At 47.6% G+C, this 12,495-nt stretch overlaps 1 protein-coding gene across 2 annotated transcripts in view; it reads left to right on the top strand.

The window, feature by feature from the left end:
* Positions 1–12,495, top strand: part of itgbl1 (integrin, beta-like 1) — a 60,667-nt gene that overhangs the window by 41,156 nt on the left and 7,016 nt on the right. For both annotated transcript variants that reach the window (XM_079277149.1, XM_079277148.1), the window contains exon 9: positions 2,876–3,022. In XM_079277149.1, the coding sequence (XP_079133275.1) occupies positions 2,876–3,022 (147 nt within the window). The remainder of the gene's footprint in view (positions 1–2,875; positions 3,023–12,495) is intronic.

Consider the following 12,495-nt stretch of genomic DNA (forward strand, 5'->3'; position numbering starts at 1 on the left):
AGAAAAACAAAATTGATATTGCTGATATAAAAATTCTTTGAAGTTATTGCCTGGATAAACTTTAAATGTAGGTATTGCGAAGTGATTTTTTATATCAGTGTACAGCAGTGGCGGGCCGTGCATTTCATACCTGAGCCTTCACTGCTGTCCTGTAGTTGAACCACCTAACGGTTATTATTTGTTTTGTGTAAAAAATGAAGCTCAACACCTATAAATAATACAGTAAATGCAGAGTGCAGATAACGTTACATGAATACGCGCACGCGATGCTGCGTCATTAACGGACAATGCATTTAAAAAACTGCGGAGCTAAAACACACATTCCACCGCACACTGAAGAGTACGGGCCATTCAAATATTATTCACATCAGAGGGAATAATATACACCACAGACAAATGAACACAGGAGTAACGCTACGATCACTCCCTCCAGGAAATACAGGACTCCATAGTTCTTGGTAGTGACGGATTTATTCGTCCGTCAACACCGAGAGGGAAAATGAGTCCACTTGAAAACACATGAATCTTCAAAGATGATCACTTAAACACTTAAACTTAAACTTAACTTCAACACTTTAACTTTAACACTTTGCGCGGAGTATATAGACTTCTGCCGCTTCACGTGTCTTCTTGTTGCTGGGCACCGACTAAATGTGTCCCCAGAGCAACATTGGACGTAACAATAGTTCCTATCACATATTAAACCAAATTAAAATTCATATTCATAAAAAGAAGTTGTACAAATATAATATATAAACAAGCATATTAAAGCTACTGCAGATGTAAAAACAAAAGCAGTTAACTTACCAAAGCTGTTGTTCACTTAAAGACAAAGTGCATCCTCCTTTCTTTGTTAACAAAGAGTTTAATCTCACGGTTGTTCAGTACATCCGTGCATTTTAGTTCCAGAAAGAAGTCCTGCTCGATTCATGGACGCCAGTGAAGACAGTCGAGCCTCCCAAGTTGTATTTCTTGAATACATTTTAATGCGTTTGAGGGCTGAAAATGTCTCCACAGAGGCAGCAGATTTTGGGATTGTCACCGCCCAACATGTCACGCTAGCCCACTGACCAATCACATACTTGTAGGCCAGCTAGCAGGCTCTGGCACGTCAAAGAATACTGTTGTGGAATATTTCTATGAAAAGTCGGGAGAAGAGTGTCAAAGTGTTATCAAATCAATGTCAAATGAAACAGAGTCTGGATGAACGATCAAGGTTGTAATAGTCAATTTATTTGCTTGCAAGCAAAGAGAACACTGTCCCACAGACACATCACGTCATCTGCAGGAGGTGCTCTGAATAACACAGTCAGATGCATGTCTTGCAAGCAAAGAGAGCACAGTCTCACAGATACATCACCGTCATCTGCAGGAGGTGCTCTGACAACATAGTCAGATACATGGACATTTATACTCAGCCAGGTGCTTCCTTTGATTGGGTCACTGTGACCCAATCAAAGAGTTCAGATACAAGAAATACAGAGTCTGAATAAGCCTGTTTTACCATCACACATCACATATACATACAGAGGGTCATGCTCTTCAGCTGATGCTCATCAGGAAGTACCGTAATCTAGACCTCTGTGTGTCTCCGTCTTTGAAGACAGAAACAATGCACAGGAAAACAGATAACAAGATAACAGATAACAAATAACAAGACACCTGGATGCAAAACTGATAGAATCATCTACTCAAATAGGTTTTGTGCCTGCACTTTTAAAGACTTACATTCTTCAATCCTAAAGCATAAGACGATGACATATTTTCCCATAACAATACGCCCAACATGTCAAACTAAAGATCTGATTGGTTGAAGACTATGACAATCAACAATATCGTCCCCATTCACTTAAACTGCAAAGAGTCTGCAGGCCTCTGCCTCTCTTCTTACCTAGAGACACAGAGGTGAAATCTGATTGGATAAAAGCTCTACTTAAAACAAGCTGCACTGGAAGCAGAGCAACTGATGAAGACAGTAGCTGTGCAATGAGAAAATAAGATAATGGGAAAAAAAATTTGAATACATGTGTATTTATGAAAAATTATTAAATTATAAAATAGCTATAACTTTGTGATTCTGTCTAGGCCAGCAGAGAATGCCTTGCAGGCCCTGACGGCCCACCACTGGTGTACAGTACATGATATGCAAGTCTGAAAATGCTCCGCTCATTATCACCTCTTCAACCTGGCATCTGTAACCAGATGTGAACACAAAGGAATCAATCAATGATGCCACCGCCTCTACATGATACGATTGAATTGTGTTGAAGTAAGCGCACTGCGAGTGATGCAGCTGTCAGAGTCGAGGGAGGGAATAAGCCAATGAGTGTGTTTTGTGTGTGTGTGTGCACACTTGTTAAAACCACAGTGAAGCTGTCAGCTATTAGAGCATCCAAGCACCCAGACTGCCTTCTTCAACCAATTAAACATCTCTGGTTTGTTTGGTGTGTGTGTGTGTCTTTTGTGTTGTCGTCTGCCATTGCCTTTCTTTGTTTTTCATCTTTCTCTGAAGCGGTGGAGATTTATTAAGGACAAGACCAGTGATGACAGTTCCTTTCATGTCCCGGGAGAAAATACAATAAGCCTGCTGCGTGCGTCTCTCTCATCTTCCCGTAGCTCTGTCTCCTTGTACTGCCTATTACTGTCAAGGTTCAGTGTCTGCACTGTCAACTTTCTGTGTTTATTTGCTTTATCGCCTTTCTTGTTGCTCTCTCCAGTGGCGTTTCTCTTGACTTTTCGCTCCATCTCTGAACGCTTTCATGCTATTTTTCTTATTATTTTCCTCTCTCTCTCTTCTGGTTGTGTGATTCTCTCATGGCCATGCTCCATATTCGGTCTCCTTTTAAATGAAGGCCCTTCTGCCCTCCGCTGCCAGGTCATGGTTACTGTTCCTGCGGACGCTGCATCTGCGAGGAGGGCTGGTTCGGGAAGCTGTGCCAGTTCCAGAGGTCCTGTGACATGAGCGACGTTCAGAGCAAGGAGCTTTGTGAGACTTCGGACGGAGTCATGTGCAGCGGAAAAGGTGTGCGAGATGTTTTTTTTCAATTCTGCAAAGTCAAAAAAGTTTCCATGGAAGTCACAGTTTGGTAGTGGTGGAAGAAGTATTCACTTGGTACGACTTTGCACTTCCTACAAAAATAGGAATAACACACGAAGAAAAAAATCAAATGTAGCTCAAGCGCAAGTTCAATCAGGAAGACACTCACTAGTAATCTCTATCTTTCCTCGCCTTGTAAATACTCTATCAGCTGATTGGGGGCGTGCACTTTTAAGTAACCAACCAGATTCGGCACACCGGGTCCTCAAGCCAATCATATCGTTGCTGTCAATCTTTAAATAGTGTTCTCCTCTCTGCTGCTGTCAGGTGTCATTTCAGCTCAGCAGATGCGAGTGTGTTAAGCAACGGTTAACCTTTGCATCGTAGCAGTTTGTGGGTACTGAGTATGTCGGACTCCGATTCGGATCCGTTTGTCAGACATGCAAATCAAGTTCTGGAGAGCCAGCCGGAGCGGGCAGGCAGCCCGCCGGGCGTCCGGCGCAGAAGCACTCGCCTCGGGCGGCGTAGCGGCTCCCACCTAGACGAGCAAGAAACTCTCTTGGCCCAGCTGGAAGGTCGGGGTATCAATCCAGCACCAGGCCTTCCGCTATCCCAGCTCCGGGAGCTGGTGAGGCTCACAGTTAGCGGCGAGCCAGTAGATCCCATACCAGCGGCGGCGCCCGGGCAGAAAAGAGCGAGGAAAACCGGCTCAGCCCAAGCTCCACAGGCGAAGAGGAGGGAGGCACTGTCTCGGAATCCGGCTCCACCAGCAACTCCGGGCCCAGCTAATACAGACAACGCCGTCGTCTCCACTCTGCAGTCACTGGTGAGCTCCATGCACGCCATCGAGGCGCGCCTGCAAACCCTGGGGAACGCGGCAAGTCAGGTGCCGGCTTCAGGTACCATCACAGCCACCCAGGACTCTATGCGGCAACCAGCCGTCATGCTGAGCCAGGCCTCCACTTCGTCGCAGGTGGTAGTAGCCGAACATTCGCTGGCATCGGCAGTACCGGCTCCGCCAATGGGTAGGTCGTACATCCCTCAGGCAGCTAACATTACGCCTCGACTTAGGTCGAAAATCCTGCAGGGGAGACACATCAATTTGATGAGCATAATGCTGCCCTCCCCCGAGTGTGATACGAGCGTAACCGCCAGTGGGAACATCGCGGCAGTGTTTAAATCGACAGATCCAAGGCTAATCAGGGATTTGTCAATTGGGCAGTTCATGGTAGCATTCGGGGTTTATCGGGACGTGATATGTGCGGTCTACCCAGACAGAAGACAGGAGCTAGACACCTACATGGCACTGATCGGCGAGCTACAGCTGAAATATGCAGCTGTCAAGGAGCATATTTTACCAGTACCATAAGGCGTTCGCCAGCAAAGCCGCACTGTATATTTCGCAGTATAACTCCCGGTTGGACTGGTCAGTGCTGGATACAGAGTTACTGGTCTTGGTCGCGGGGGGCACACAAACTGTTTTGTGTAGTTCGTGCGGGAATTCGGGCCACGTAGCCCCGCTGTGTCCGGCGGCGGTGTTTCAGCCTACGTTCGCTGGGCGTGAGCTACTGCAAGGATGCGCACCCCCGGTCAGTCTGCCCCCGCCGAGCAGCCAGACCTCTCCCACGGGGAGGGAAACATCGTGGTTCAAAAACATTTTGACGCAGCATCCCTCGACACCAATAAACCTCCAGTCACTGTCAATGGAACTTGCCTCGCATCCTGACTCTGTGTTCGTAGACTATCTGCTTACGGGCTTGTCACAAGGTTTCCGGGTGGGAGTCCTGGCTATGCCTACAGAAACTTATGTGGCTAAGAATCTGCAGTCAGCGGTAGTTGACCCAGATACGGTTTTTCAGTTGATCGAGAAAGAGGTTAAGAAACGTTACGTTATTGGCCCCTTCAAGTCCTCTCCATTCGCCGTGTTTTGCACCAGTCCGATAGGGGTAGCCACAGGTAAGTACTCGGGGAAGAAAAGGTTAATCTTCGATCTCTCCGCGCCTCGTTCCTGCCCACTGCCAAGCGTTAACAGCCTTATCCCGTCCGAGCTATTCTCTCTCCATTACGCCTCGTGGATAATGCCATTAAATTAATAAAACTAGCCGGTCAAAGCGCATGGCTCTCCAAAGCAGACATCACGGATGCGTTCAAAATTGTGCCGATCCATCCGTCCCAGTGGCATCTTTTCGGTATTAGGTGGGATTCCAAGTTCTATTTTGGGGTACGGTTAACTTTCGGGTGCAAAAGCAGCCCATTTATCTTTAACCAAGTGTCCGAAGCACTTTGCTGGATACTACTCAATAGAGTCAGGGTCCCAGCTGTCCTCCATCTGCTGGATGATTTCCTGCTGGTGGATGCCCCACACGATGGTTCAGGCTCTTCGCTAGGTAAATTAAAACAGTGTTTCCACTCCCTGGGCGTTCCACCCTCGGAGGAGAAAACCGTGGGGCCAGACACACGTCTGGAGTTCCTGGGCATTATGCTCGATACGATAGACATGAAAGCATCTCTCCCGATCGCGAAACTGTATCGCATCCGGGAGGCTACGAAGTCATATTGCGCGGCAGATAACGTAACAAAACAGCAATTACTCTCCCTGCTGGGGCATCTTAATTTTGCCATGCGCGTCATTCCACAGGGGCGATTATTCATCTCCCGCTTGCTCGACACGGCATCTTCCGTGAGGCAGTTGCACGATCTAGTGCATCTGGATGAAGGGTGTCGCTCTGATCTGCGGTTCTGGTCTCGTCTGCTCGATAATTGGAATGGGGTTACATTCTTCTACGAGGATCTGGTGAATTCCTCGGATTCCTTGAAGTTTTACACAGACGCCGCCCCATCTGTGGGTTTTGGGGGGTTCTATCAAGGCCAGTGGTTTGCGGAACCGTGGCCCCCCGCGTTTGCAAAGTTTGAATATTCCTCAACACTGTATGAGATTTACCCCGTGGCCGTGGCCTGCTTTGTCGGGGGGCAGCACTGGAAATGCAAGCGCATCTCTGTCATGTGCGACAATCAAGCAGTTGTCGATATTATCAATAGAGGGCGCTCTTCTTCCAAAGATATCATGCCGTTCATGAGAAGCATCACGTGGGCAGCTGTCACCCACAACTTCATCATCACCGCCCGCCAGGTGCCAGGTCATTTTAATACTCTGGCTGATTCGCTTTCCCGCTTTAAATTCCAGGCTTTCCGGAACATCTGCCCAGAGGCCAGTCCCGTGGCAATAACGGTGCCCTCATGTCACACCCTGATGCTGTCGTAAAGCAAAGCCACTTGGGAGGTTATATGGAGGCCCCTCGGCAATATATCAGGAAGGGATTAGCAGTTTCTACTGTAAAGACATATGATTGTGCTTGGAGTACTTTTGCTTGGTTTTGTGTTACCGTTGGCATGCCTCTTAAACCGGTTCTCATAAACACAGTTTGTGCCTTTATTTGCTATTGCATGGATGTGCGGCATTTTAAACTGTCATATATTCGTAGTTTGCTTGCCGGCCTTCAGTTTAATATTAGGTGCTATGATCCGGCAGCCGCTAGTTTGTTTTCCAATGCAGCCATCAAATTACTGCTAAAAGGTATTGCTAAGTCTTCTCCTCACCTTCCCGGCCGTAGACAGCCTATCACACTTCCGATTTTGCACAGGATGCTCACCGTACTCCGAGCCGGTGTTTTCGGCCCCTACGTTGATGTCTTGCTTGAGGCGGTGTTTTCGTTGGCCTTCTATGCTTTCCTCAGGTGTGGCGAGTTTACTACCTCGTCTAATTCCTTCAATTCTGACATAGACATCACTTTTGCCGATTTGACTTTTCATACTGATCATTATGACTTATGGCTCAAGCATTCCAAATGCGGAGGGGCTTGCTCAGTGATTGTGGCTCGCATAGACTCTGGGGTTTGCCCGTTCCAGTCAATGGTGAAGTTCCTACAGTTAAGGCCTATTACGGGCCCCACGTCTCCCCTGTTTCTTACCCCAGGTAATGGACTGTTATCTAAAAGGTCTTTGCACTTTTGCATATTTGACGCTTGTATAATAAATCATTGTTAAACTTATGAAACAAGTCTCTCCTGATTGAAGTAAAAATACTGCATTGAAAAAATTACAAAAGTGTTCCTGGCTCAATGTATTTTTGTCAACAGTAAAAGTACTCATAGAAATGCAGACAAATGCTCCCTATGGATTTTATATTATTATATATTATATCACTGGATTATCAGCAGCATCAGCATTACTCTGTAGCATTTACTGCTGCAGCAACTTTTATTTATTATATTGTTGGGTATTTTAATCTAAAACAGTGCATCAAATATAAGATTATAAGATTGTCATGTGTTTTTTAATGTTAAATCTTAATCTGAAAATCTGTACAGTAAAATAACTGTGGTGGAGTAAAAACTACATTTTTTTACCCTTGAATTGTACCAGAGTAGAAGTATAAAGTAGCACGACATTGAAACACTCAAGTAAAAGTACCTCAAATGTCTACTAAAGTACAGCATATAAGCAGTATATGCTCACAGAAATACACAATTCACAATGGGTGGTTACATTTATCAAAGGGTTAAACCTTGAATCCCTTAACTTTTTGAAGGAACATGTAAAACTGCAGTGCAGATGTTATGCCACATAAAACTGTTGTCCTTACATCTTCCACTGAGATCTGAGAAGAAGGCATATTCTTAACGAGCTTAAAAGAAAGTTATAGGAAAAAAGTTAGTTAGTACAGCAGTATGTTGTAACAACAGCAATATACTCTACGGAAGCTCTGGCATTTTCTTTTCTGTTCTCTTCAGAGGTTTAATGTCCTTTTTTATGTCCTTTATCTAGAACATATCACAATATCTTCCCCCTAAAGATCACTGAAAATGAGCAATTTCTGAAACGTACCGCTTCCCATTACCTCTGGTAGTTTCATTCAGCTCTTTCGCCTTCTTACAAACTCTGGATCATAACTCCTGTCTCACATTTTCTTTCTGGAGTTTTGCTCAAAATGTCTCGAACTAGAAAACGATATGTTCTGCGTCACAAACTTTGTTAATTACAATGTGTCTTTTCTGCGGGTAACAAGTTCTCTTGTCAAACGGCTCTCAGTTAAAATACAGTATTTATTTACATATTCTCAATCATCTCCCTTCTCTTGTACATAGTCACAATTTCACGATCTCACTATTTCAAAACTCTTTTGATCCCCACCGCAACTGAAACGGTAGACCATTCATGTACGAGACGCATTTAATGAAACAAGGTCATCTGTGAAGCTCAACAAAAAGCATGTTCCAATTATCGTAATTTCTTACACCGGAACTTTAAGGCACCAACTAATTAAACTTATGAGATTAACATCAAATTCCCACTCTGAACCCACAACCGTGTTGCTCTGTAACAGGTTAATAACTCGCTCTTTAATGATTACGGTAATAATCTGGACAAGATTTACGTTTCATTTCCTTTGGGGGCGACCGTGGCTTACTGGGTAGAGAGGGTTGTCTGCCAACCAAAAGGTCACCGGTTCAATCCTCGGCTGCACCGTGTCCTGTGTCGAAGTGCCCCTGAGCAAGACACTGTACCCCTAACTGCTCCCCGGGTGCCTGTCATTGGCAGCCCACTGCTCCCTATATATACAGGGATGGGTCAAATGCAGAGAATAATTTCCCCACTGTGGGACTAATAAAGGAATGTTTCTTCTTTATGTAATCTTTTACCCAAGACTCCTCCTGTCTTGGGTGTCTTGGGTGTTGTACATGAACCAGAACACAGCTGCAGTACAATCCAAAATCTGACATATCACTACATATTATATTGATAGGGAACTAATCAACAACTAGAACCACCGTCTCACGGTCTAATGCCTCTGCCGACCAGTCAAGTCGCATTTAACATCCATGTCTGTCCAAAATGTCATCACTTCATCACTCTACCCTATTTGACATTCATGCTTTGAGCCCAAGGTGGATGTTTTTGCCAAATTTGGAGAAATTACTTCCTGAGATATGGCGTTCACGAGAATGGGACAGACTTACAGAGAACCCCGAAAACACAACACCTTCGACCACAGCTGTCAGAGGTGCGGGGAGATAAGAATGTTCATGTGAATACATTGTTCACAATTGTAATGAATTGCAACAAGACGAACAATCTAAAGGTGTCTCCATCGGGGCATCGTCCCCTCTCCTCTGACATGTTACTAAATGATCAACCAGTTAACCGGAAACAAACAAATGTCAGGTTGATTGATAATAAAGATTTATAATATCCGATACATTTCTTAGATTCTGCACAGTGTCGCCACATCGTATGTGTCATTAGGTGGCAAATGACATTAGGCAGCAGGATTCCTCCTCCTCTGCTGCGTGGCGTCGAATCCACAGAAATAGAGCAACTGCAGTGGGTCCAGCCCTGCAGAGCCGAGTCGAGCCGAGTGGGATCATGAAAATGAAGATGAGCAAGTTCATTCTCCACGCTCCACCACATTCAGACACCGGAACAATCTTCCCCCAGCTCCTCCTTTGCCTCTCTCTCTCCGTCTGTCTGGCTCCGTCTGTCTGGCTCCGTCTGTCTGTCTGTCTGTCTGTCTGTCTGTCTGTCTCCCTGTCTGTCTGTCTGCCTGTCTGTCTGTCTGTCTCCATGTCTGTCTGTCTGTCTCCATGTCTGTCTGTCTGTCTGTCTGTCTGTCTGTCTGTCTGTCTGTCTGTCTGTCTGTCTGTCTGCCTCCCTGTCTGTCTGTCTGCCTCCACCTCCCATCGTGTGATCCGGTGTGTGAGGTTTGAAATTGGGGAGAATGAAAACATAGTTGTTGGACCTCTGGGTATGAGCTTTGGAAAAAAAACAAAAACTGAAGCAGACAGCAGTATATTTGTTTTCCACTACCAATCCTTAATACCATACCATCCTGATGCTGACCTTGAGAGAGAGAGAGACAGAGAGAGAGAGAGAGAGAGAGAGAGAGAGGAACAAACACTGATAGGGGAGAGGGGAAGACTTAAGTCTGGGTGGATTGGTTTCCTGGTGGAAACAAGTATATAAAGGTGCTGTTTCCCCGGGAACATCCCCAATGCACTCAGCCCAACTCTATTCATCTTCTGTGTAAAGCAAAGAATTTATAAGAAATAGTACAAACAGCATTTATTACTGTAGCAGGTTCTCTGCTACCCGGTGGGTCGGGGGAGCACAATGACGCCAGCACACGGTGGAATGACGGTTTCAATGTTTCTTTTATTGTTTTAAACCCTAACGGGCCTGGCCTGGCCTCTCCTGCCTCGCCTCCGAGCACACGCCGCAGGAGCTTTCCGTCCTGTCCGTCCCTCGCCTCCGTCTCTACTGTGGGATTAAATACAGTCGTGAGTGAGACAATCAGGATCCGTTCCAGCTGCGCCTAATTAAGTCCCTTACCGGCACCGTTCCCCGAACCACTCCCACACTCCGCCCCCTCCACAGCTGAGCCACCCACGCCCACCACCACATACCCCCACCGCCCGACTTAGGCCGGGGAGCCATCCGGCCTGACCTACTCCCCCCCCCCCTTGAGGGCGAGAGAGGAAGTCGGCCACGACCATCTGCGCCCCCGGCCTATGGACCACCTTGAAGTTAAACGGCTGCAAAGCCAGATACCACCGAGTGATCCGGGCGTTAGTATCCTTCATGCGGTGGAGCCACTGGAGCGGGGCGTGGTCCGAACAGAGGGTGAAAGAGCGTCCCAGGAGGTAGTAGCGCAGGGAGTCGACCGCCCACCGGATGGCCAGGCACTCCTTTTCCACCGTGCTGTACCTGGTCTCCCTCTCGGATAGCTTCCGGCTGATGTAGAGCACCGGGCGGTCAACCCCCTCTACCCGCTGGGACAAAACGGCCCCCAGCCCTCTGTTCGATGCGTCAGTCTGCAGAGTAAAGGGCAAAGAGAAGTTAGGTGTAAGAAGGAGTGGTTCCCCACAGAGGGCGTGTTTTACCTGCTCAAACGCCAACTGGCACTGCTCCGACCACTGGACCGGATCTGAGGAACCTTTCCCGGTCAGGTCGGTCAAGGGGCTGGTCAGATCCGCGAAGTTGGGGATGAACCGCCTGTAATAACCCGCCAGCCCCAAAAACCCCCTAACCTCTTTTTTGGTCTTGGGCAGCGGGCTGGCTGCGATAGCTGCCGTCTTGTCCACCTGAGGGTGCACCTGCCCGCCACCCAATTGGTACCCCAGATACCGTACCTCCCTCCGTCCAACCGCACACTTCCCCGGGTTGGCAGTGAGCCCCGCCTGCCTCAGGGACTCCAGCACCGCCCCCACACGCTGCACATGCTCCGCCCAGGTGGTGCTGTGTATGATCACATCATCCAAGTAGGCGGCAGCATACGCAGCATGCGGACGCGGCACCCGGTCCATGAGGCGTTGAAAAGTGGCTGGGGCACCGAACAACCGAAAGGGAAGTGTGGTGAATTGGTATAACCCAAACGGAGTGGAGAAGGCCATTTTATCCCTAGACTCTGGCGACAAAGGAATCTGCCAGTAGCCCTTGGTTAAATCCAGTGTCATAAAAACCCGTGCAGTGCCTAGTCGGTCCAGGAGGTCGTCGACCTGGGGCATTGGGTAAGCATCAAATCGTGACACATCATTCACCCTGTGATAGTCCACACAGAACCGTATAGACCCATCCTTCTTGACCACCAGAACAATGGGGCTACACCAGGCACTGTTGGACTCTTCTATTACCCCCATCTCCAGCATAGCCGCTAATTCCCTCTGAACCACTTTTCTTTTGTGTTCAGGTAACCTGTAGGGTCGTAACCGCACCGTCACGCCCGGAGGAGTCTCAATGTGGTGCATTATGAGGTTTGTGCGCCCTGGCAGGAGGGAGAACACATCGGCAAACTGTTCCTGCAACTGTGCAATGTCTGTTCTCTGGGTCCCGGAGAGGTGGGCTTCACAAAGGAGCGAGGTTGGATCGGAGCGGTGCGAATTGTCTCAGCTTGGCCCCTCTGTTGTACAGCTGCTGTTGACGGTCCTGGGCCTGGAGCAAACTCTCACGTGACAGTCGACCCAGTGTGTGGAGTTTTGCTCGCAGGTCCAGGACGTATTGGATCTCACTTTTCCCGGTGCTCGGACCCTCCTCCCAGTTTTCTTTAATCAGGTCGAGCACCCCCCGTGGCGTCCTGCCAAACAGTAGTTCAAAGGGAGAAAATCCCGTGGAGGCCTGGGGAACCTCCCGCACTGCAAACAACAGAGGATCAAGCCATTTATCCCAACGGACATCGTCGTGAATAAATTTACGGATCATGGATTTTAAAGTCTTATTCAGACGCTCCACCAGACCGTCGGTCTGGGGGTGGTACACACTGGTCCAAATAGATTTAATGCCCAGTAATCCGTAAAGTTCTCTCAGTGTGCGTGACATGAACGAGGTGCCCTGGTCAGTCAGAATCTCTTTCGGGATTCCGACTCGGGAGATGACCTGAAACAGAGACTGCGCGACACTCTTTGCAG

This window comes from Melanostigma gelatinosum (assembly GCF_949748355.1).
Source record: "Melanostigma gelatinosum genome assembly, chromosome: 10".
NCBI lineage: Eukaryota > Metazoa > Chordata > Actinopteri > Perciformes > Zoarcidae > Melanostigma > Melanostigma gelatinosum.